General features: G+C 40.5%; 3 protein-coding genes and 1 long non-coding RNA gene across 5 annotated transcripts; 3 read left to right on the top strand and 1 right to left on the bottom strand.

The window, feature by feature from the left end:
• The first annotated feature begins 1,413 nt into the window (after nucleotides 1-1,413).
• Nucleotides 1,414-12,027, top strand: LOC142965714 (uncharacterized). 2 transcript variants are annotated; one of them, XR_012957728.1, is made up of 3 exons: nucleotides 1,414-1,478; nucleotides 6,183-6,313; nucleotides 6,447-12,027. It is a non-coding gene; the product is annotated as an uncharacterized LOC142965714 (long non-coding RNA). The 2 variants fall into 2 exon arrangements; XR_012957726.1 differs by lacking the exon at nucleotides 1,414-1,478 and adding an exon at nucleotides 1,848-2,286.
• Nucleotides 12,028-12,693: 666 nt separating this feature from the next.
• Nucleotides 12,694-19,437, bottom strand: jam2b (junctional adhesion molecule 2b). Its single transcript, XM_076103168.1, has 10 exons — nucleotides 19,204-19,437; nucleotides 16,605-16,670; nucleotides 15,889-15,999; nucleotides 15,572-15,721; nucleotides 14,642-14,823; nucleotides 14,429-14,537; nucleotides 14,228-14,335; nucleotides 13,024-13,042; nucleotides 12,875-12,923; nucleotides 12,694-12,732 (listed from the first exon to the last, which is right to left on the bottom strand). The coding sequence occupies exons 1-10, from the start codon at nucleotides 19,253-19,255 to the stop codon at nucleotides 12,694-12,696; spliced, it is 885 nt and encodes a 294-aa protein (XP_075959283.1). The 5' UTR covers nucleotides 19,256-19,437.
• Nucleotides 19,438-20,040: 603 nt separating this feature from the next.
• Nucleotides 20,041-25,332, top strand: LOC142962597 (uncharacterized). The gene is made up of 5 exons (XM_076103179.1): nucleotides 20,041-21,873; nucleotides 22,694-24,397; nucleotides 24,513-24,653; nucleotides 24,827-24,938; nucleotides 25,054-25,332. Exons 1-2 carry the CDS (start codon nucleotides 21,837-21,839, stop codon nucleotides 24,166-24,168), a joined length of 1,512 nt encoding a protein of 503 aa, XP_075959294.1. The 5' UTR covers nucleotides 20,041-21,836; the 3' UTR covers nucleotides 24,169-24,397; nucleotides 24,513-24,653; nucleotides 24,827-24,938; nucleotides 25,054-25,332.
• On the top strand, nucleotides 24,176-25,121 carry LOC142971161 (lectin). Its single transcript, XM_076111801.1, has 5 exons — nucleotides 24,176-24,197; nucleotides 24,315-24,397; nucleotides 24,513-24,674; nucleotides 24,827-24,938; nucleotides 25,054-25,121. Exons 1-5 carry the CDS (start codon nucleotides 24,176-24,178, stop codon nucleotides 25,119-25,121), a joined length of 447 nt encoding a protein of 148 aa, XP_075967916.1.
• Nucleotides 25,333-25,575: the final 243 nt, after the last annotated feature.

Consider the following 25,575-nt stretch of genomic DNA (forward strand, 5'->3'; position numbering starts at 1 on the left):
AGCCCTGAGCTTGTTTCTCTGCAACGGGACGGTCCCATCTGGGGGTAATGGGAGACAATGACACCCAAAGTCTGTTCCTTATGTCCAGTCTACTTCGTAATTTTGTTTTGATTGCTGTCACTGCAGAACATCCTGCTTCACAAAGATAGGATGTTGGAAATGGAAGCAGGGTTTTCAGTGCTTTAGTGGCGATCTCAGGATATTCAGCCTTGATTTTAATCCAAAACACCAGCAGAGTTGTTGTCTCAAACATACTTTTAAGGCCACCGTCATTTACAATCTCCAGCAGCTGATCTTCCTCTGTCGCCACATATTATGCAGAGCGGGCTTGGCGAGTGAGAATTACTCCTGATTTTTAATTAGACTCCTGATATTGTCTGTTAAATGAAGATTTCTTTTTCTTGGAAGTTGTAGGCTCTTCTTCTGTCTCCTTAGTGGGCCTTTGCAAAGAAGCTCTCCAAAAGTTTTTTACTCATTTTACTCATGTGAGCTTGCGGGCTTAATTTTTGAGGTAACGTATCACGTGACCGAGATAAGCGTCTTGACATGTGTCAAGAGCCACAGCGGATGAAATTGGGAGAGAATCCGGTCATTTTTCAAAATAAAACATCTTTCAGACTCTGATAATCAATAAAACGGAAATAATATAAGTTATTTATTCTTTCTGTGTGGCATCAAATGACCCACGGACCGGTACCGGTCCGCAGCCCGGTGGTTGGGGACCGCTGCTCTAAAGCATTTCCCTTTGGTCATTATCCCTACCACTCCAGTACATGTGTTTTTCTCTGTTTGCATGTAACCACGTTTTCACAGTCCATTAAGATTAAGATAACCCACTTTCAGTATTTTTCGAATCATTTCCTCGGCAGTATCACGTTCTCAATCTGAGAAGAATGTTTTTCATAACAAAAGATATGGAACTTCCTGTTCGGATAGGACACCGATCAGCAGAAAGTTTGCATAGCTCATCAAAAAAACTGCACGAGTGTGTGTTTGTGTCGGACTGCATCTTTTCACATGAACCAACACACAAGAGCTTTACTTTCTTACTTACTTAAAAGTACCATCGTGACAACAAAAATATTTGCTCAATTTCTCACTATAAAATAATTTTTGTTTAAAAAAATATTTTTCTCATAATAATGAGAAATTCATCATATGACTATTACCAACTATTTTACTTTTAGTGTGAAACTTACTTTTCTGGTAACAACGAATCAGGCAGTATAACTGTGATTTTAACCATTCATGTCATGTTTGCATATGTTGGCTCATATGGGGCATCTCCTCCAACCCAAAAATCACGTTGCTCTTTGCGGTTTCCTGTTTGAAGCATCTGTAAATGCACTTCCTGTGTGACTTCCTGTCATGAGAATCATTGACAAGGATTACAAATCTGTCCTGACTCCATGCCCTGAAGGCCGGAAGGGGGGCAGAACATGGTAAATGGCCTGGGGTGGCCGACTTGTGATGTATAGGTGAGTAAAAACTACCAAGTGGTTGCCAGAGGTCGCCAGACAAAGATCTGAATGTGTGGTGGAGTGATGGGTGAGAGGAGGGGGGGTGGAGCAGACTCAAAGGGAGCCGTGGAGCAAGTGAAAAGAGGGGACAGAGGGGGGTGTCACAGTCCTAAACGAAATGACAACAAAAAGGGAGAATGTTGGGGTGGTAAAGTGAGGAGAGGATGTGTGTGTGTGTGTGTGTGTGTGTGTGTGTGTGTGTGTGTGTGTGTGTGTGTGTGTGTGTGTGTGTGTGTGTGTGTGTGTGTGTGTGTGTGTGTGTGTGTGTGTGTGTGGCATGTTTACCTGTCTTGAGGGGACATAAATATGTTTACACTGTCACATTGTGGGGACTTGCCTTTCTTGTGGGGACAAAATGCGTTGCCATGAGGTAAATCATTATATTATAGGGTGAATACTTGGTTTAAGTTTTGGGTAAAGATAGGGTTAGGTTGAGGTGAGGATGTAATGTAACCAAGTGGAACTGACGGGGTGAAACTATTGGGTCCGGCGGACCAGTAATGAGGTGCACGGGCCTGATTAGGTGAAAGGATGCACCTGCTGGCAATTCGCGGCCGTTGTCTTTCTCTCCGCCGTCACGAGCGGCTGTGTGTGAATCTGCTCTGTCTCCGCCGCCACAAGCGGGGGTGCCGAGTCCAACTACTTCCTCTCCCACAACAAACATAGACGTAGCGTGACGCCGCATGAGAAGTTGCGTTGTTGGCGCAGTGCTGGGAGGCATCCGTTACGGAGGGGACAGCGTGTGTTCGGGGGATGGCTGACTCGGGTAAATATATTTAGAGTGGAAGGGTTTTTCTTTATGTATGTCGTATGCTGGGAAATTGGGTATAATTAAGAAAGATGTAATGTTGTGTGTTTTTTAGAGCTTCCTGAGCAGCTTCCAATGGTAGCTGGGGGGGAATCCAAGTGGGGGTGGTTGGGTTGCTGAACATTCGGTGGGTTGAATTACAATCTTTTTGGGTTTGTTTTCTGTTTATTGGCAGTTGTTTGTGATTACTTATGTTTTCGTTTTCATTTCTTTTCTAGTTAGTGGGACGCTGCCTTGGTTTGTTGTTTTGTTTGTTTTGCTTTAAATTGTTTGAGTCCGATCTTAGTGCACGGTCTGTGAACTCCTCCTGCCCGCTAAACCAGCTGTCACTGGTTGCTTCACACAGTTAGATTTGTACTAATAAAAGATTTATATTTTTATAACACTGCTTCCTGTGTGTACGTGCCTTTACGGTGTTTTGAACCGGATTTCTGTGGTAACGGGGTGCTACAGTAATGTCCCCAAAAGTCATGAAAAGATGTGTGTGTGAAGTCCAGGGGAGTATTGTCGTTGGCATGGTGGTAATAACAAACTGAAAATAGTATTATAGTATGGCCGTAGACTCTCAGTGTTGTTCACCATTTTATCACATTTTATAGATTAAAGATTGATTGATTAATCAAAAGTAAAGAATGATCATTGCAGGTCTCTCTGCACCACATGGAAATCTGTCCGTCATGAGAAGGACCACATTTATCCAAAACTGTCTTAGCATCAAAGTATTTTGTAAAACAATGCTGAAAACACAGATGAGTAACAATAACAATACAGAGAGAGCTCACACTAAAATGTGAAGGGAAAAGTGGGACAGCAGATACTGTACATGTGGAGTCAGAAGCAGTGAATGATAAATGTAGCGAGAAGGATATGACAGATGGAGAGAGGAGAAGAAGGAGAGTGTTTGATGACTTATACCCATCCGCAATGAAAGGAAGATAAATTGCTTCCATTTACAGTGGGAGCAAGACTTCCTTTTGAATGGCTTCCCTGTGGGTCTGAACATCTGCGGCCATTGCTTCTGTCCTCCCATAATCTCTATCCCTCTATCAGTCCTGTTCTTTTCCAATGTGTTAAAGGACAATATCAGTGGATATTGATATTGGACTAAGAACAAAAGGTATGTACTTTGCATTACAGACAAGCATTTCTAAAATGGATAATATTAGATTAGATTAGCCTCTATTATCTCCCTCATGAGAAATGTGTCTTGGGCATTTGAGAGAACACAAGTAAGGTAGCAGCATACAGCCTCTTCCTATACACAATACATCTGTGCGTGTAGAATCAAATTAAAGTTTACATTAAAACAGAACGGGACTTTCATTCAACTGTTTGTTTCCCGTGTGAAACAAAAGTAAACATTGGCATCTTGTTTCATCAGTCGTTAGTGTCGTTAGTCACTTCACTTACATGCGTGAGTCACTTACGTAGTCAAGTTAATGTTAACCGCGATCTTTTCCTAAACCTAACTAAGTGGTTTTGTGAAGGCGAAAGTTTATTTTGAAAAGATGCTATGCATGTAACGAGCCGTCACTGAGACGTGCAAATCTGACGCTAGAGGGGTACGAAGAGCGTCAAATTTGAAGCGTATTGCCACCGACCAAGCTGCATTATTCGACGTATTGGTGTGAGAATGCGTTGACTATCAACAGAAGGTTGTTGGTTGTTAAAAGGATATTCCAGGAAACAACCAATCAATGATCCGCGCTTTCCCCTCTACTAACTCAACAACCTGTAGACACACATTACAGCGTACTCTACATACACATCCTCTCTTTAAATAATATTCACTCACACATTGTTTTTGGTTATGTTTTTTTTTTTTTTTAAATCAGTCAGTCACAGTTCATCTGCAGCTTGCAGCTTGTGCACCGTGCAGCTGACAACATCGTACATGCGGTGATTCAGTGTCATATTCTCTGGGTAAATAGCAGGTACAGTGAGAGGGAAACAATGTATTTCCTCAGGGCAAACATTCATTTTCTCGCTCTCCTTTCTGCCTGTATCACGGTTTGTAGACATAACACACAGTTCTGATATTGTCCTCGGTTCGATGGATTCCTGCTTGTGCTGCAGAAGAATCATAAGTCTGGAAGTGCAATCAGCGAGACGGGCATGAGAGAGATGGGGGAAGAGAGGCACCAAATCTCCCTGAGATTCTTGGAGACAGTACCAAATGTTCAACTCAAGGGCTAGCTATCTATTCTCTACCCGTATGCTCTTATATTATGAGTGTGGGATAAGGGCTGCAAGCATGCACGGCAAGCTGAAAATAATATTAAATGCAGTCCCAAGGAGCACAAACCCCACATAAACAAAAAGACTATTGCCTGAAGAAATTCAGGTCTGGCATTGTACATGTAGCGTCAAGGTTTAGTACTTTGACAGGAAAGAATTTGCTTACTGTATTGATCTTTTTAAAAAGAACTGTACACTTTATAGTAAGGGTACAAAACACATGCATGAATCTCAATCAGATTCAGTTATTGCAGATTTAACTGTGAGGTCATTAATTGAATCATTAAGTGTTAACTAATCACATATACTCAGTGACTTTAGCATTTCTTAATAGTGAGCAACAAGAATTCATGATACTTTCTGAATTCATTCATGCATTCAATCATCATGAGTACCCAATCGTGTTGATACCTTATTATGAAGGTGTTTCTTAAAGGATCATAATAAACACATAGCTTTGAAACTTCTTCAGTTTTCATCTGCAACCAGATAACAACTGAACCATCTCACTATCTCTGGCTCTGTTGTTGTGCCAAGGTCACTCTGGCTGATGGGGAGGGAGAGGAAGACAACACCATTCACCGAGACAAGAGGTCGTAATCAGAGAAAGCGAAGCCATAATCAAACATAGGCCACTAGCAGAAAACAGACAAAGCGTGACAAAAGAAAAGCAAAAGAAAATCAAAGCGAGGGAGCGAGGAATTTCACAGAAATACATCTGAAGGAAACCTTTAATCATACAGGGAGAAAGGGACAAAAAGGGGAGCTATGCGGATGAGAATTTTAAATAAAAAAATAAGAGTACGGACAGACAGAAGGCAGGATGGTGGTGGTATTTCCAACATGCTCTAATCAGGGACAGCACATCAAACATGGCCTGTTTATCAGAGTGAAGAAATACCGAGAAAAGCTGGTGGATGCCAGAACAATTCTGTGGAAAGCCAGACTCAAATATGCTGTAGAGAGAAGGGGATTTGGTTTGTACAGCATACGGAAATTAGGACAGAATTGAGTAAATTCCTCCTTACGAAAATCTTTTCCGCATGAAAGGTTCTTCCTGTAGACTCGGAGGGTTTAATAAGCTCGGGGGGGGGGGATTGTTTCTCCCATCCTGTCTTCAGCCATCTCACTGGGCTGAGGAAAAAGGAAGAGATGAGTTGTTTCTGAAGGGCAGGGTGAGGACTAAGGGAGGATAATATCAGACCGTCTCTCTTCTTATATTTGCTTGTATTCTGGGAAGGTTCTGCAGGCCACTCTCCACTTTAAAATACTAGTGGCTGGGACTGTCAAACCTGTCTGTTATAATGAATCCCAGCACATTAGCAGAGACAATTATTCTAATCCAGGCGACACTCAACTAAAGCTGATGTTCTTTTTATTCACCAATCAGCTGCAGCATATGATGAAAGTGTGTCCTACCAGGGAGCGTTTCCAAACGACTTCATATCATTACAGTCCCCTGGTAGGCCGTGTGTTTGAATTACAGCATTGTTTTGAAAATGTGTCCAGGAGAGTTTTGCCATTTTGCCCGTTTTCTGTGATGAGCAAATTATTCCCTGCCTCTTTTCATGGCTTTGATAAATATTCATCTAGCTGACGCCTGCGTCCTGCTGCAGTGCAGTGTGTTACAGAGCTGAGCTGCGAGGGATGTTGATGAGCTGTGGGTCTGAGGATGCTCAAAGTGCACAGCTATCAGGCCTCATCATGTCTCCTCTGGCCGGGCAATCAGTGCAGGATTAACACTCAGGTACATCTTGCCTCCTTTTTTCTTTTTAAATAGGGCATGACATTATCCAGCCATTAGACAGGTAAAGCCACCGTTGTTTGGCATTTCACATACTGATGGGATGCATTGTGATGTTTTCTATGCTCTGTTCAAGGGACTGAAGTCTAATCCAACACAGAGGCGTTCAGTGGCATCCGGCAAGTGATGGGACAGTGGAGCCGCTTGTATGCAGTAACACACTTCCAGCCAGAGAAATCAGATGGGAGTGGGATTGAGCAAGCCTTTAAATGTGTCTTGGGGGCTGGATAGTGGCGGTGATTATCCAAAGAATCCTGACAGGAATTCAATAACAGGCTTTTGTCCTGTGAAATTTCACTCTTCCCATAAGGATCCTTCTGCTTTTGCCTCACTTTCCGCTCCCTCCTCTCTTCTCTATCCCTCTGCTCCTCTGGGGGGAATGAGTTAAAAGCATAATACTGAGAGTACTTGAGTGCTGAGGATACCTCTTGAATGCTAAACAGTCTTATCAAATAGCACACTGCAGCACAGGATCTTAGGTACTGATGGGCAGTGAGGAGCAGAGCAGTCATCTGACAAGTCTGCATACTTTATGTTATGCGTGGTCCATTGAAACTCAATCTACAGAAGGCTTCAAAACATTGAAATCATGAGCAAAGTGAGTTTCCTCTCTATGCAGAAGATAGATATTCTTGTATGTGAATTCTTATTGCTTGTAAATGTAAACCTATAAGATATTTGTCACATTAACATAACATCAAGTAACTATACAGAGAAACGTTCACTCATGGAGCTTAAAACAGCTCTGCAAAGCTTTTAGCAATTTAATATCTCACTGTTTTGGTTCTCTGGCTGCACATATAACTGTGGATGAGTGTGATGGCTTTCACATACCACATTATAAAGAATCCACAGTAGCTTAAAGACAGATCTAGTGAAAAGCTACATGTCAGTGGTAAAATGGGTGAAGGTAAACAAGTGTTCGTTAACACTTATTTTGCTGCTTTGCAACATAAAGGTTACATAGGATGGGAATCATGTGCAAATTATCAATCTGATAATTAGACTGAAATGCCGTTCTACTTCGATTCAAGCCTGAGGTGTGAAACCAGGCTCTAATGCAGCAGAAAAATGCAACATAATTCCTTGCAGACTCAACTGGTAAATGTATATCAGGCCGCAGTCTTTCTGCCCCCTAGTGGTTGGTATGTTTGTCCTGTAGCTTTAAACAAACAGAGAGGTTTGAGAATGTTGTTGGGTGCTGTGTTGCTTATTTGTCTCTTAAAATGAAAAACATTCTTAGTTTTTTTTACCAAGAGCACAGAAATATATGCATAGTTCATGAATTGTAAAAACAAAAATGTATTAAATGTATAAAATGTGTAAAGCGAAATGTTTGAAAAGCTATAAGTAAATGACAAAATGCACATTATGCTTATACATGGTGCTTGAGTTAGAAGGTACAGCTGTATCTCCAAAGCTTTCTTTGGCATCAATGGTAAATTGATGCCAAAGAAATGACTGATTATTATATTATATATTAGTAATTGTTTTAGCAAAAACGCCTACAAATCTCTCATTCCAGCCTCTAAAATGTTAATGTGTGCTTGTTTCATTAGTCTTCTGTCATAGAAAACTGAATTCCTTTTGGTTTTGGACTGTCGGTCTGACAAAACAAGAGATTTAGAGAGGAAACCTTCAATCATGATGTATCTACATCTTTCCCTATTTTCTAACATTTTTCTAAGATAAAATAGATTTATTGAGAAAATAAACTGGATTCTTTTCGATAATGAAAATAATAGATGACTGCAGCCCCAGTCAATGGAGTCCTCAATTCCTGTCAGAGACTTTGTGAGTTGAAGTGTATGTTTACAAATGTTTTTAATTGGGTATCGGATAAAAATCTGATCTGTTGATTCACCTGTTTGTTAATCATACTGTGTGAATACATCTACTATTAACACACCCACTTGGCATTCAGGGCACAGAAATCGTGAAATGCTTTGAAATTACAGTCCCTCTCACACATACACTCCCACATACACAGACACAACATTTCATCTGTATAACACTCTGCCTACACTGTTCCTTTTTGGGCTCAGATGAGAAGCACAGTGCGGCTGTGGGATGCTTGTGCAGGAGGATAGGACACTATGTGTGTGTGTGCGTGTGTGCGTACTGACAAAACCATTCCAATCCTCCAACTCTGCTGTAATTACACATAACAGTCTTTTCAGTGAGCAATGATAAATAACAGTTCAGACAGAAACAGAAGACAGAGAGCAGAAATAGCAAACTTTCTCTCGTGACTTCTCGCACACACACTCGCAAAAACACACACACACACACACACAGCATTGTAAGAGAACCTCAATATAAAGATTTAATGAAACTGTAGGGGATGTCGTCTGGTGGGCCTTAAATGTTTAAATGTTGCTATTTCTTACTACCGTGGGAAGAGAGAGTTTCCTGTGGTAATCCCTATGGCAGTGGTCTTCTTCCTGCTCCTTTTGCCACAACAATTCCCCTGAGGCATAAATACAAACATGTCTGTATAGTGTAAGCTGTGCATAACCCAAGAGCTACTAATGTGCAGAGCTATGGGAGCTGTAAATGTGCCAAAAACTGAGAGCGACGCATGAGCAACACCAGCAACCGGGGAAAAACACACCTCACAAATAAAAACTGGCAGAGACATATTTTTGTTGTTGTAACATATTGCAAAGACAACTTAAAGGGTGTTGTGCCATGTGCTGTGAGCATTGTGCCACCTGTTCAAAGATGAGTAGTGCTCCTGGGGGTTTGGGGGAGCTCAATGCACAGAGAGCATTTTAGGTATAGGGCTCCGTTGCAGCCAATTTGGTAAAAGGCAGCATGAGGAAGGAGACGTCTTGGACAAAACCTGGCTTGAAGCTTAATTTAACATTAATGGACAAAAATATTTAAATTAAAATCTCTCTCTCTCTCTCTCTCTCCTCTGTCGCTATCTGACAGATACACACACATTAACAAAACGTGATGTTCAAACCTGCAAGTGTGCATAAATAAAAAAAGACCCATTAAGAAGGTCAAAAGAAACCGCAAAAAATGACTGTAGCTGGCGGTCAAGCTGCACCATTAGCCAGCCACCAGATCTGTATGTTACAGAGTGTTCGTGGCACTCTGTGCGCCTGCAGGCCCATCTAACCGTTGAAAAGTACAACCAGGAACTCCAGTTGGCTGATTTGCATGTGTGACGTTTCTTGATGCATTCATACGGGTCGAAATAAACTCCCACGCTGTGTCCAGAGTTGTTCACTATTTACTGTGCTGTCAGTCTATAATGTGTTCCAGGGTCAGTACCAACAGGTGCTCACTGGAGAGAAATTAAGTACATTTACTTAAGTGCTTTACTGACAATGTTGAGGTAGTTCAACTTTACTGCTATTTAACGTTATTTTACTAATACTAACTACATATCAGAGGCAACTATTACTCCAACACATATATCTGACAGCTACCGTTACTTTGACTTCACATTGAAACACATTATCTACTTATAGAATATGATGCATTGTTATCGATTGAAGGCCCTGCATACCCATAAAGGTGTTTTCAGTTATTGTTGCTGAAAAGACCAGCTCAGGTGGGAGCTGTACAAAGTTACACTATATTAATAAGAATGATAAAGATGTAACTTGTCCTGCAACAAAGCAACAATAGACTGAGAGAGATCGCCCACACAGTCCTGACAAAAAGGCAAATAATAGAAAATACATTTGGACAACAGTACAAAACATTGTCTGCACAAACCATGCAGGATGAAATAAATGATCCGATTAGTGTCCCATTTTGGTTATGTTTCGTTTTATATTGTCAGATACACAGAAATGTCTAAGAGAGAGTACTGAGTAATAAATAAATCATGCTTTTTGTATTCAGTCATGATGGCTTATGAATACATCCCAAAAAACATTCTTCAAATTCAACTTGCATCGTCACTATGCTCAAAGTAACCAATGCAGCTCCCATTGAGGGTGCAGTTTTTACCACAGACTGTTGAAGAGCATTTGCATATTTTAGAGCTCGACTGATGTCCTTTCTGAGTGGTTGATCAGAAAGGTTTGAGCTACCAAACAGCCAGATCAATAAAAGGCTCTTAATGCAATCATTAGAGAGGGTTATGACCATGTACGAGAATAGATTTCTGTTACTGGTTCCTGACACTGTCTGTATTGTTGCAGTTACACATCATGCACAAGCCAGATGTAACAAAATTCAAATGTGTGGTCATTAACATGAACATGACAATGCATCTTTTTTTAAACCGCATGGAAGCTGCAGGATATCCGTGCTTTTCAAAAAATTTAATTTATGAGCGGCAGAATAAGGAAAACAACGAGAACAAAAGGAGGAAGGACAATAGTGCTACTGTTCATAGACAAATAATGGCTGGCATCGTGTAGCTGGAGGCCTGTGGACTGAGCTGGTATGAGCTGAGACAGTCAGTGCTTTGGTGCCATCTAGTGGTCAACAAAGAAACATCGATCACAACCAACTACATTGTTGTCTGGTCAAAGGGAAGCACTACATCTTTGTACATCCCAAAACTCTGCTTGATAGAAAGAAACAGACACAATTCAAAGGGAGTTAGATAAATAGGAGTGATGTCACTATCTTCTAGTAAAAGCTTCTTTCTCCAACACAGCTGTCTGTAACTGCCGCTAACAAAAGAAAACACCCACCATTTGTACATCTGTCGGTAAGAGCGGCATATATTCCATTAATAACATCCACTACTCCAACGTACTACTTTTTATAGTACAGTACTATATATGTATTTATAATTAACACTTAGCAATCGTATGCCCCTTAAGATGGAAACAGGAGAGCATAGTGAAGAATTTCTGTTGCTTTAACTATACACAAAAATGAAGAATGTATTGAGTAAATGTAATATGAATAAGCAATGAACAAGACCAAGAGTCGGTAGCCATGCTCAAGGCTCTGGTGGAGTTTACTTAGGCACAACAGTTTTGAGCTAGCATCAAATGCTAACATTGGCCTGCTAACATGCACGAGATATATATGTTTTATGCATGTAGATATCTATATAGGCCTATGTATCATCTCATAATACTTACATGGCTCACAAAGCACACATCCTTCAATCAGAGGATCGGTGGTTCGATCCCCGGCTCCGCTAGTCCACGTTGATGTGTCCTTGAGCAAGACACTTAACCCTAAATTGCTCCCACAGGCTGTTCCATCAGTGTATGAATGGGTGTGAATGGATCAATGACATGTAGTGTTAAAGCGCTATACGAGTACAAGTTCATTTACCCTGTTTACTATTTTCGTTCAGCATGTTAGCATGCTAACATTTGCTAATTAGTACTAAACATAAACAGCTGATGCTGATGGGAATGTTTTTGGTTTTGTAGGCTTCTAGTCATAAACCAAAATATTGGACTTATTCAAATGTTCACCAGATTAAAACTCTAGAACCAAGTTGCTAGTGTGGTTGCTAAAAATATGTTTTGATCAAGATTAAAGGACATGTAAAATACTGAGGAGGCTATGACACAAGCTAGGCCATGTATCCAAACAATGTATTTTTCATCTTGTGGATGGTTGTTGCTGTTTTTAATGACATTGATCAAATCCACATTACACTTCCTACTCCCTCTGCCTGGCTTTGTACCACCAATAAGCCAATAAACTCTGTTCTGGGATATTTTTGTTTCATCTTTCTTTACTGAACAAGACATAGACTCATCAAAAGAGTATAACATATTTTAAAAGCTTCCAAAGCACCGTTCAGTGTGTGCAGACACCCGTTCATCTGTCGCTCAAACAATTATGAGATCAACACAACAAGTATACAACAAAAATGACAAAGAGAAAAAACATGTCCTCATGTAAATCAACAACTCTGCATCTAAATATAAACGAAAGGCAATAAAAAGGATACAATCTATACAGTAGCTCAGTATTTGTCAAGTGTGGATGAATAACTGTTACTTGCATATAGGTGGCGTAAGAGAGCTAAAACGTATACTGAAGTGTTGAACTTGGCTCTGAAAGTCTGAGATAAGTTGAAAAAATACTCTAAAAAAAAGTTTTAAAAAGATTCTTAACATGTAATAGCATTAGAAAGAGCTGAGTAAACCCCATATTTACAGGACTGTAAGTTTGTAGTAGATATAAAAGTAGGAACCGTCTTCCAAACTATAAACCCATAAATGCCAGTGTTTAGGAAGCATCAATGTTTTAACAAAATTCAGTTTAACTCTTTGTTTTAGCTTAATATCTGAAGATCTGTCCGTCCCGGAAGGCAGCGAGCCGCCGTCCAAATGGTTCTGGGTGGTTTGAAGTCAAAGTGAGAGAGTGTTTCACCCTCAGATCATGAAGGAGTGAGTTTGTTTGTAGTGCTTGATCTGCAGAGAGTAGAAAGAAATACATTGAATCATTTCCTTTAATTAGCTAGGGACCAGCGTTATCATCAACTTAACAGAAGTCAATGGCAACCCAGTGAACAAAACAAGCCCCGGCACGATAATGATTCCTCTGATCACTCACATTGCGGATGGGAGGAGGAGGAGGAGGAGGAGGGTTGTAGGACTTGGTGCTGAAAGACAAAGGGAAGCGGTTCAGTCTGAGCTCATTACCAGCCAATAACACACAGCTGCAGGCAAAACAAGAATCAGACTGACAAGTGAAACCCTCACCTTTTTATTTTCTTGTCTTCTATTCAGAGAAACAACAAAGAAGAAAAGGTAACATTAATGATCACTATCATACTTGCCCAAAGAAGTTGTACATGTGTCTCTTAATCTGTTGCCAGTGGTGGATAGTAATTAGATCATTTACGCAAGTATGCATTAAGACTCTTGTTTCTGTCCACCTGACTAATGTAAGTCCAATACTCACTCTCTTGTATCTCTCCGGAATGTATTTGTTTAATGTCTGCTGTTTGGTGCTGAGCAGGTATTTGTACAGTGAATGTATCAGAGCTTTTTCACTGAAAACAAGGCTGACACGAGCAGTTAGACCACAACAGTAAAGTTCTCGTCAAACCAAAACGAGGAGAAACTAGAACACTCGCTGAAGCTGGAAACTGCACTGACGATTGAAACTTATCTGTGAGTTTGACCATTGTTTGTTATAAAAATACTGGTCAGTGCATTTTATACTCTTTTTTTTTTAAGAGTAAGATTTTGAATGTTAGACCTTAATTCGCATTGTATTATATTTACATTTTGGTATTTATACTTTTTTCTACTTTTGCTTCAGTAAATGATCTGAATACTTCCACCGTCTGCAGATTAGCACAGAGGTTCACAAACTGTTTTCCTTGAAGCGAACCATACTTTTCCCCCTTGAGGGGGCCCCGGGCCCCAGGTTGGGAACTACTGGCACACATTTAGTTGCAACCTCACTCATTCTTTGACTTTCAGTTAATAGTTTTACATTTAATATTTTTGACGAAAACCGTAGCAAAAAAACAGCATGCTGTGTTACTGAGGACATGTCTGTAATCCTCAAAGACAATCAACATCAAACTGATTACTAAATATTTTCGCTGCCGTAAAATGACCGAGCAGTTTTCCTTGTTTCACAAGATGCATCTTCAGACCTTGACTCAAACAAAGACGGAAGATTAAAAAAATTGAAATCATAACTTCGTAAGGGAATAAAAAGGGAATATTTAATGCAACTGCGCGACAGAGTTTTAGATTCCTGGATATGCTGTCCATTATTTTTATTAAATGACCTGCCAGGTTTTTACCTCTATTTTGTGAATATAATGCAAAAACGCTTCAAATGTAAAAGCAATGATTGCAAGACAGGCACAAACCGCTACCTCACACGCACATCCAAACATCTATACCGTCTATGAAACGGCCACACACGCAGCATCACACTACTCACTCCTGCAGCAGCCTCGGCGTCGGCAGACGCACACACAGATGCAGCAGAAAAGGACGAGCGTCACAAAACCTGCAGCAGCTGCTATCAAAATCGTCATATTCAAAGGATCTAGAAGGAGCGGAGAGAGAGAATTGCATCAGTCTGTGTTGAGTGGAGCGAAACATGGAAACTTCAAAGAGGAGTTCTACCAAAACCATTTACATTCAATAACTTTCAGTTGTTGGGCCACACAGCTCTTGGGCGCCCCAACGCTGTTGGAGGATTCACAGCGGTACATCCCTGTGTCTGTCTTGGACACACTCTTGAACTTCTGCTCCAAACAAACACAAGATGGGAGAGCAAGAGCATAATATAACATAACTTTTTTTGTATATGGGTGCATTTAAGTGTCTGTATAATTTAGTGTGTACTCACCAGTGTGCCCTTGTTTGTGTCGACGCTGTATAGAGAATCTTCCGTGGCCGTCAGAGCCTTGTTGTCTTTGTACCAGCAGTAGGTGGCAGGTGGCACGCTGAGTTTGTCCTTACAGAGAAGCTCCAGGCCTGAGCCCACAAACACAGAGCTCGGCACCTCGCAGGACGGGACGTGAGGAGGCACTAAGGAGGCAGGGAGGTAAAGCACCTTGATTTACAGAAAAAAGATATACAAAATATAGGATTTTTCATTTCTGTCCACCTTAAAACACTTAAAATATTACTTTTGTTGATGCATTTTGTTGTTTGGTTGATGTAGAGGGGTCTAATGATGAATTTGCTGCATCAAAGCTACAATTACAGCAATAATCAATCTACCAAAATTTAACTGGATTGAAATTACCCCCTCTGCCAGGACTGAGAGGTTGAACCTGGTACTGCCACTTTATTGTCACTACTGTTTTCCCATTCAAATGAAACAGTGGTTGAATATGTAGTGGAATTTCTGAAATTTGTCACATTTTAAATTAATTGTCAACTTAAAGTAGGAGTGAGCAATAAATCCTCCATATCTGAATAGATCATTTTAGGTTGTATAATCAATATATTTCATGATATTGCTCTTTGAAAAGCTATAACCAAATGGGGATTCGGCTAATCTAGCGAATTCTCTTCCCTCATTCATAAGCATGACACTGAAGTGCAGAAAACAAAAAAACAATTACCAGTTTTGAAAGGGTACCGTGGTGGTATGCAAGCTAGCAGAGCTATACGTTCATAATGAGGATTTCAGGCAGCAAAAACGTTGTTTACATTTCCAAGGGATGCCGTTGACGTCTGCTTCAGTCATTTAACCCTCATTTGTCTCACAGAAGTACACATACATTCACCCTAATACCTGCATAAAACGCATGCCTGTTTCCCGTCCTACCGAGCACATTGAGGGTTACAGTGGCTTCCCCGAGGTTGACGTGGTCCTCGCTGGCAGTCACCTCACAGCGGTATTCCCCCGAGTCTTTCTGAGTAACAGAGTGTATCGTCAGCGTCGCTCCTTCCATCTTTGCCCGTTCTGCATAAGACCCTATAGTGGAAGGTGATGGATGATGGACAAAGCTTAACTAATGGCTAAAAAAAAAATGATAAATCAAAAGGTAATAATGAAAGGATGATGGGGGAAAGCAGCAAAATATCAGCCATTTCAGCTCAGAGCAGTGAAAGGAATTCGTGCAGAAGAGGTCTTTCACTAACCCGTAAATTTGTGATTAAAGTACACAAATGTCACTTCCTTTCCTTTCTTCTTCCACTCAATTCGAGGGTTCGGATCTTTCTCTGTCCTGAACTCACAGGCGAGCACAGCATCTGAGGACAGAAAGCACAGCAGGAAAATGACTTTATGAATACAGTAGAGATACTTTTGCTTGAATTTCTTGTAATTTGTTGCCTTTTTGTCACAACTGTGCGCTCATGAATACTGGTCAGCATGAAGTACTGGATGTGTTCGGGTTTAAATGGCAGCTCAAATGTGCGTTGAAGGCTGTTTTTTTCCTGCTTTTTGTCGCATGAAATGAGATATCTTCTGTTTCCCCTTTATCTTAGCTACTTTTCCAAATTATTCTGAAACATATGATGTATCTGGTATTCTCACTAAAGAAGATAAGAGTAATTTAAGTTGCACCATTAACATAATTTATATTCACACCAATACTCCACTTCCACTCCCACTCATCTGATATTACAGTTCGGATACCTAAAACTTAAAGTGAACTTTTCTCTCGTTGTTGTTTTTTATTCCTATCATTTGGAATTGGGCGGCAAAATCCATTGGAAAATATGGTGAATTTGGTAAAACGGGGTCTTGTATTCCTATTTTAAAACATTAAAGAAAAGACAAATGTTTAATTATATTATGTTGTTCTTTAGAGTTATGGTCATTTTGAAGGATAAATAATACTGCACAGTCTCACCTGTGTGCTCGTGGACCTCCACTTTGGGTCTACTGCTGCTTACTGTCACTGACACGAAGACAGGACCTGCAGAGGAGAGAGGACCAACCAGTTGTTGTAAATAGTTGTTTTTATCATTTTTCTTCTGCTCACATAATTGACAAACAATTACATCTCGCTGTGTTTGTCAAGCTAAACATATCTGTAGATCCAGAAAGTGTTGGAGCTTTTTTGGACTGCAGTGCAATCAGACCTGAGACGTAAACAGGATAAAAAGCCCATGAGAATGAGTATCAGCCTACACATACCAGTCATGGAATCATATACAAAAAGTAATATAACCCACAATGCATATCTGCTCTCTCTTTGTGTGGATGCACACATGAACTCCCAGACACAGTAGTGTTTAGCTACATCCTGGTGGTACCAGGAGCGGTGGTGTGTAGGAATGCAGGTGATGGATGACTCTCTGACAAGCTGCTCTATCCCGACCTGATAACCTCTTTTAGTGAACTGTCCCTCCAGCACACACACACACACACACACACACACACACACACACACACACACACACACACACACGCACACACACACACACACCCTACATAACATTCCCCCACAAACATGCTGAAAAAGCCCAAAATCTTTAGAGTTCAGCAGCTGTAGTCAGCTTGAATTCCTTGATGATGGATTTCTATGGCAACAAGTTTTCACAGCAGCAAAAACTAAAACCCAGCTTTACCAAAATATAGTTAAATATGAATATATTTCAATTGATGTGAACGTTTTTTATGTATAGCAAACTTAAATCCAGCTGTTGCTCACTGTGAAGGACAAAACAACTTGTAACCAGACGACAAGGGAGAAAATGACTACGATAAATTATCATTTTTATTTGCAAAATATTAAAGCATACGTCTGGTTTGGCATTATGAAGTGAACATTTGGGGGTGGTGTGTGTGTGTGTGTGTGTGTGTGTGTGTGTGTGTGTGTGTGTGTGTGTGTGTGTGTGTGTGTGTGTGTGTGTGCGCCACACACATGGAAAGCATGCTTTTCTTTCGCAGACAAAGAAGCTCTTTGTGACAGTAACCTTACCCTTCTCAGCTGGCACAATAACACACACACCCAGATATCTCCGCAACACACTTGTGAGGCTCTTCACGGATTGAACCTTTAACCCTGACCCTCAGCCTGACCTAAACCTGCTTTAACCATTGAACTGAATTTTTGCCATGAACTAATGTTAAGCTACGGTATATCTAGTTCATGTTAAAGACATGAAGTCCATATTGACATTGAAGTTTTAAAAGGAATTCATCTGAAATGTCAACTGTTTACATGTTTTATGATTTTAAATTCAGCATTACCAATCATAATACCATGTATTAGCATTGACACTAAAAGAAAGAAAAAAAAATACAATTCTTCACCAGCCTTGTCCTAACTGAGGATGTCTGAATCTTTTAATCTCTGTGAGGAAATTTGATCCTCATGAGTAAATACAAGAAAGATCAAAACACGCGTCAAAGCTGCAACTTAAAGCGTGTTGTTTGGAAAGCAGCCTCTGCCCCGTAGAAATCCCACAACAACTTCAAATGCATTTGTCCAGATAGCGAGTGGTCGTTTTCATCTCAGTGCAATCAGCGACAGGGTCAGTCGGCGGCTATCTTCAAACTGAAACGTTGGGATCTCAGACTCCTCCGCGGGGCCACGAGATTTGTTTCATCACCCTGTGGATCTCGAGATTGATGTAAACAGGGAGCCCAACAGCAACCACTCCCTGCACAATGTCACCCTCTGATGCAGTCCCTGAACACATCACAGCTCCTCCACTGAACATGCACAAACTACATCTCACGAATTAAGGATCAATAAAACATAAACCAAAACAACAAACCAATCAGTCTGCTTCATGTTGAAATCATTAGTTGTCACAATATAAATCTAGCTAATCTGTTGCACACGGCCAAACATGCATCGCCTGAAGAAAATATTTCTTATCAAAACATTTTTCTTCAATTAAATAGTACATATTTTTTTTTAAATCACATAATAATCCCGCAATTCTGATGGACTACACAAAATATTTAGAAAGAAATGGAGGCCAGAAATGGAAGAGGGTTATCCCTTTTTCTTTGTGATGATTTTGATGATTTCTTTTAATTTTCCTTTGCAGATTTTTTAAAAAGTCAAACAAAACAATGATACCATTTTCATATTACGGTGAATTTGAAAAGTTATGGTACGCCATCATATTTGAGCTTTGCCTCTAATAAATGGTGAACTGAGTTGTATAGAGATATTGGGGTGATAGTATACCAGTCCAAAATACATTTTTAACAGTTTCTTCTATGCACATCTTTATAAATGTTTACCATTTTGAGATGATAATCTGAGCATCCTATTAAAAACACACCACAGACTAGCAGAAGCTCCTAAAACGTGCCTGCTAACATCATAAATTGGCCAACACTTAATCTGTTGAACAACCTAATTAATGCACTTCTTCCACTGAAAACTTCTAGCAATATATCTATTAGCCTATTGCAGCCTATTGTTATGTGATTAATAAGGCGTTATTGTTGAATAAATTGTTTATTAAAACCAGAAATAAACTCACTATTCATTAAAGTGACGAGAAGAGGCAGCGCCAGGATCTTCATGGTGTTCATGTCTAGTCACGGTGAGTTACAGATCCGTATGTGTCTGTTCAGTCTGGAGATGAGTTTTACTCCAAACTCTTGGCAGCTTCTTCAAGTTTCATCTGCAGCACGCGCGCATTCTCGCGGATCCAGGACAACTGACGGGGAGCGCGCACAGAAAGGGAGCGCTGCTGCTGCTGTCCTGAGACGTTCAGGGACACCACTGGTCTCTTAGCAGGCGGAGCCAGCGGGGGAATATGAGCTGCTTTTATTTTGGCAAGGGTCTGTTAACTTCAGAGAAAATCAGAGAATCCATTGAAAAATATTTGCTGTTTTTTTTCTGAATAAATAAGATCCCTCAAACCTGAAAGCTGGAGTTTTCTGTACGATGTGAGGGAGCAATTGCCTGATTGTCTCTTGAGTCACCACATGTCTTGAATGCACAAACTAGCAACAATATATTGCGTAAAGACACGAGTCCCCCTGATGTCCCAAACCAAAATAAATCTGGATTAAACTAAACTGGCAGGACATTATTTGCTTCCATGGAATTGAGCTTTAAAAAAAATGATCTTGGGATCTTGAGGTATCTGTTAACTCAGAAAAACAGAGCAGATTTTTTTTTCCATGAAAACTTTTCTCACAATTACCAAGATAATAATCTCGTTAATTCAGAAAAAAAACAGGGGAAATATTTTGTTCTCAAGTGAAAGCTTTACACCTAAATAGATCTTTGAACTGCCCTGTCAGTGACATAATTTCTTTAAAACAAGTAATTGTCCATCTGAACTTATTAACTTAACTTAGCATCACATGGTTAGAGTTGTGGGTGTAATAGGAGGTGCAGAGATGGGACAGCTGCTGGCTGAGCTACTGTGCCCTTGGCTATTAGGTTTCTCTCCACCAGCAGCCACACAACAGCTCATTGTCGCTCATTCTCGTTAATGTGCACACATGCTTACATTTGTGGCCATATGCACACACAAAGACTCACACACAAAGAGGCCATCCATGCAGACACGTGTGCATACGCATACGAGAGGAATACAAAGTCACAAAATCTCTGCTGCAGCACCTGTTCACAATCAGCAATCCCAGCTGCTCTGCTGTGAGCAGGATCCACTGCTGTCATGTTACACATGTCATCCATAACAACCCAGCTCAGCACCCGCTGCTCACTTTACACAAACATGGTTTACATCAACAAATCTGATAGTGAATCTTATATGAACAAAGGGGTGGCTGTAAATGTATTGTGATCGTTGGTAACAACCAGTGAGAGGAGCCATTTAAACAGCTGTCCTCCTCACACTCTACTGCACAAAGTTCAACCAAACACTGTGTACCTGGATTGATTCAAGGTCCCATTTGTATTCATCATTATCACATATATGTTTCTAATCAAAGTCTGCCAAACCAAGATGTTTAAATGTATAAGTAGTTTTGTTGTCTAACCAAAATTGTGTTTAGTTTCAGCTACAGTTTTGTTGCCGATCCACAATCCTCTGCGCACGAATGAGCAAGAGGGTCAACGTTCAAGGTGACGTGTTATAATGAAGTATTATATCCCAATTGAATGCATACTTCCTGCAACAGCGTGTACTTTGTAAGGGCAGCTGCAGTGCTAACAGTTAAAAGATAAAGAAGGAGATTAGGAACGCAGCTAGAGAAACACACAGGAAGCAGAAAACACAAGAAACACAATGATTAGAAACATTATGATAAACTATATTTATGTGGCAACTTTCATATACTTTACAATAAAGTGAAGACACGACAGAATGAGATGAAGGGTGACAGTTAGTTAAAATCAATGAAGAATGAATACGTTTTCAATTATCATTTTAAAATGTTCACGGAAACACAAGGAACCACTGGAGGCACGGCCATGGCCGAGGCAAATCCAGAGAATCTAATTTAAAGGTGGGAGCAACACCAAAACCTGAAGATGATGGTGAGGAAATATTAATTCTGATTTAGTGAACCCCTGAGAGGAAATACATTGACACACACTAAACCCATTAATAATCATGCTCATGCTCACAGTGTTCATGTTTTCATTGACAGACATGAAATGTATTACTAATAATACCACTGAATCACAGTTAATTATTGAACAGGTCATAGTCCAGATCTAGTGGACGGTTGTTGTGAGAATTACGTGTCAACTATTTCAACTTTGTGGCTGGTTTGTCAGCTAAATTGTCAAAATAGTTTGTTTTGTCAATCATTTCTTTGGTTGTTTTTACATGAGGTAACAGTTTAACTTTTGGCTCGAACCAACCTTCTCATGTAGCCATTTTCAGTTGAAGAATCAATAAATGACTTTCTACTTTTATGATGGACTGCATGCCAAGAGGAAACAAAAGAGAAAAAATAAGATCTTTTGATAAGATAAGGTAACGGGAAGGCCCTGGTTTATGGCTTACTGACAGAAGGTGGAATAAAAGAGGGCAGGACTAATAGCGTACATAAAGATTAACCAAACACAGATAAATAGCAGTCGCAAAGAGAAGAGCACATGAACAGCTGGTAATAACTTACGAGTACAAGGCACATTTATAAATCAAAGTCTTCAATCCTCAATACAGATTTGGCCAAACAGGTCAAGATGAAGACGCTGGCATTATTCTCACTGAGCCTAGCAGGTAAGAGATTTCATTTCAACATTGTTCTACAAGTGTGTTCTCTAAAAAAAGACTGATTTTATTGAAATTTACATTTTGCAATTTTGCGTTTGGGTTCTGTTAACATTTCTCAGTCACTAAAGCCTTTACGTTTAGTCTCAGTAAAGTTTCAGTCACTTCATTTCTGTGAAGACTGAAGTTAAAATGTATCTGCCTGTGATTTTTTGTCACGTCGTTAAAGCGAGTCTAATCATCTACGCCCTGTTTATCTCATCATATCGTACATATTGTACAAATCATTCTTGTGATTGGTTATTGGTTATTGTTCAGGATTTACAATGTAAACGCTTTATACGGCACATTCACCCATTCACACTTTAACTGCTTTTGGGAGAAATAAAACTATATATAAAAGTAAATACTATGAAAATATGAGGCAATGGTATTTTGGTTTGAATAAAAAGTAATTGGTTTTATATGTTATTCATGCTGTGTTCCACATGAACTGCATAACAGCATGTCTCTAGTCCTGCTTTATGTGATGATGAGTACATGGATGTAGAGCCTTGAAGTGATTCTTGATATTTCTTGCTGGAAAGTCCATCAAATTACTACAAAAATATGCAAAACGACCAAAGATAGACACAAAATCAATACAAGAAGATTATAAAAACTATAAAACTTCAAAACGACTACATGGAAACGCAACATGTCTAAACATGACTCAGCAGTTTGTCTCTTACAGTCTGAGGGGTCCATTGTCTTATAATTCCTCCATTGGGGCAGGTAAGGGAATCTGCCTTATTTCACCAGCAATTTAACTTTTATTTCGTCCTTGCAGTGACTCTGGGAATGCCGTTTGCTCCTGGTGTGGAACAAACCCCAGTGTTGACTGAACGAGAACAGAGCCCTCTGCTGGGAGACTGGGTTCCTGTGCAGGGTCATGTGGTGGTGGAAGATCCTGCGCCTCAAGTCAGGCCAAGATTGGAGGAGTTGAAGAAAGAATTGTCTCCGGTGCCAGTGGACATGAAGCAGAGCATAGTGGAACCAGAGATCAAGGTAAAGCCACAAGTTAGAGAGGAGCAAGAGGGGGAAGTAAAGACAGAGATTAAGAAGGAACCAGATGTTAAAGCAGAGCCAGATGTTAAGGAGGATCTAGAGGTTGATGTGGAGCAAGAAGTAAATCTGAATCCAGAAGTTACGGCTGAAGTAACTACGCCTGATGTGGAGCCAGAGGTTGAGATGAAGCCAGAGCTCAACGATGACCCAGAATTAAAGGTGAAATCAGAGGTTAAGGTAGAGCCAGATGTTCAAGAACAGTTTCAGGTGCAAACGAACCTCAAGGCAGAGATTGAAACGGGCCGAGAGATCGAAGAGAGGCACATCGACATGGAGGGAAAATATGAAATGGTGGGTGAGCCAATCATGGAGCTGGAGCCACTGGAGGACAACAACGCAGAGCTGTCAGAAGTGGAAAAGTCTTTGAGGGCCGCATTTCAGAATCATAATCCTGTCAATCAACCTCTGCCAGAGGAGGAGGAGGGGCTTATGAGTGAGAGGGACAATGGTTTAGATGAAGAACCAATCATGGAGCTGGAGCCACTGGAGGACGACAACACAGAGCTGTCAGAAGTGGAAAAGTCTTTGAGGGCGGCATTTCAGAATCAAAATCCAGTCAATCAACCTCTGCCAGAGGAGGAGGAGGGGCTTATGAGTGAGAGGGACAATGGTTTAGATGAAGAACCAATCATGGAGCTGGAGCCACTGGAGGACGACAACACAGAGCTGTCAGAAGTGGAAAAGTCTTTGAGGGCGGCATTTCAGAATCAAAATCCTGTCAATCAACCTCTGCCAGAGGAGGAGGAGGGGCTTATGAGTGAGATGGACAATGTTTCAGATGAAGAACCAATCATGGAGCTGGAGCCTGAAGACGAAGAATCTTTTTATCATCAGCAGGTCATGCCAGAGGCTGCTATCATGGAAGAAGGGCCCGCATTGGACATTATGGGGCAGCAGATCTCATCTTTAAGGGAATATTTCCCAAATGAAGAGGCTAGGATGGGCATGGACTATGGCACACATCAAGACTTTTTGACGGACTATGTGATGATGGAGGAGCCAGGGAGTGAGTTTGTCGGGGAGGAGAAGCAGTCTTCAATGGGGCTCCCAGAAATGGAAGACGGTCCTGATGGAGGAGTTCAGATTGGTGTGGCCCCTAAAAGAGAAAAACGGGCTTTAATGAGGCAGGGAGTTAAAAACCATGAAGAAACAAGATCATCACCAAATCAAGACAAGCAAGGTAAAGCATATGCATAAACACAGCATGGACAAGAGGGACGATCACAGTGAACAAAAAATCTTAGGTGCACGAGAGTTTTGTTTGTGATAGATTTGGAAAATGTGAACCTATCCTCTAAATTGAAATGAGATAGAGAATACTGTAATTTTACATTTGGCCACAGGGCGGAGCCATTGTCCTGGTGTGACACTCGAGGGGAGGTGTTACCAGTTCTTCAAAGGGCCGAAAACGGCTGCAGATGCAGAGGTATACATTGTGTTCTCCACTGTCTCATAGATTCACCATTACATCCTTATACATTTAGACTTCTTAAGCTACACACAGCCGTGCATAATACTCTGTCGTCTCCGTTTCATTGCAGTTCTTCTGCCAGGAACATGTGGCTGGGGGACACCTGGCCTCCATCACAGGCCAACACATCCACAGAGAGGTGATGAACATGATGCTGCGGCAAAACGGAGCACTTACTCGCAGCTGGATTGGAGGATTACGATATTTAAAGGTGTGCGTGCTCAGTCAGGGAGTAACGGGTATTAAATCTGTTAATGGTAATTTAGCCGACACTAATCACATCATGAGAGTGGTTTGTTTCATTGCTGTATTTGTATGTGGAAAATGAATTAAATTAACAACTCCATCTGATGTCCCATCAATTAACCCCCTGTTATCTGTCAGACCGGTCGCTTTATCTGGTTGGATGGATCCCACTGGAGCTACGCTGATTGGCTGTCAGGGGAGCCCAATAACACAGCAGATATTGAGGAATGTGTGGAAGTGCTGGCACATGGTAAGAGTCTGACAGTTGTAGCTGAACTGGAGGGACAAAAATACTTTTATATGTTACACCAAAGATGGATATCAACCAATGTGTCTCTGACTTTCTGATCTCCTGATCGTTTCAGGAAATGGAAAGTTCAATGACTTCACATGCTGGGAACCTCAGGCTTTCATCTGCTCCTACCCTCATTAGTGAATGGACCGCTTCTTTGTCTCATGCGATGCAGAGTTTGTTACTCCTTTCTTTTAAAATTACATTTTGGAAAGCAAATGGACTGACTAAAAGGCAATGCCTTAAACATGACGCATTTTATTGAATGCAACTGGAAGATCAGGACTTGTCATGTTTCACATTATATTCAAGTATGATTTTATCCTGTAAATAAAAAAAACATGCTATTTCTTCATGAGCTTGTTGTGAAAAAGAAGACATCATTCAAATGTGTACTTCGTATACAAGTGTGTTCAAGTGTGTCTATTAGTCTATTAAGTACCAAAAAGTGTATTTCAATATTTAGATAAAGCTAAAATAATTACATATATTGTATATTTCACTAATATAAATGTTGTTAAGAAATCAAAGGTGCACAAAACAATTTTCACAACATATCAATTGCCTCTCAACGGCTCTTTGTATGTCGACAGCG

This window comes from Anarhichas minor, unplaced genomic scaffold (assembly GCF_050575085.1).
Source record: "Anarhichas minor isolate MPS153535 unplaced genomic scaffold, ASM5057508v1 ptg000004l, whole genome shotgun sequence".
NCBI lineage: Eukaryota > Metazoa > Chordata > Actinopteri > Perciformes > Anarhichadidae > Anarhichas > Anarhichas minor.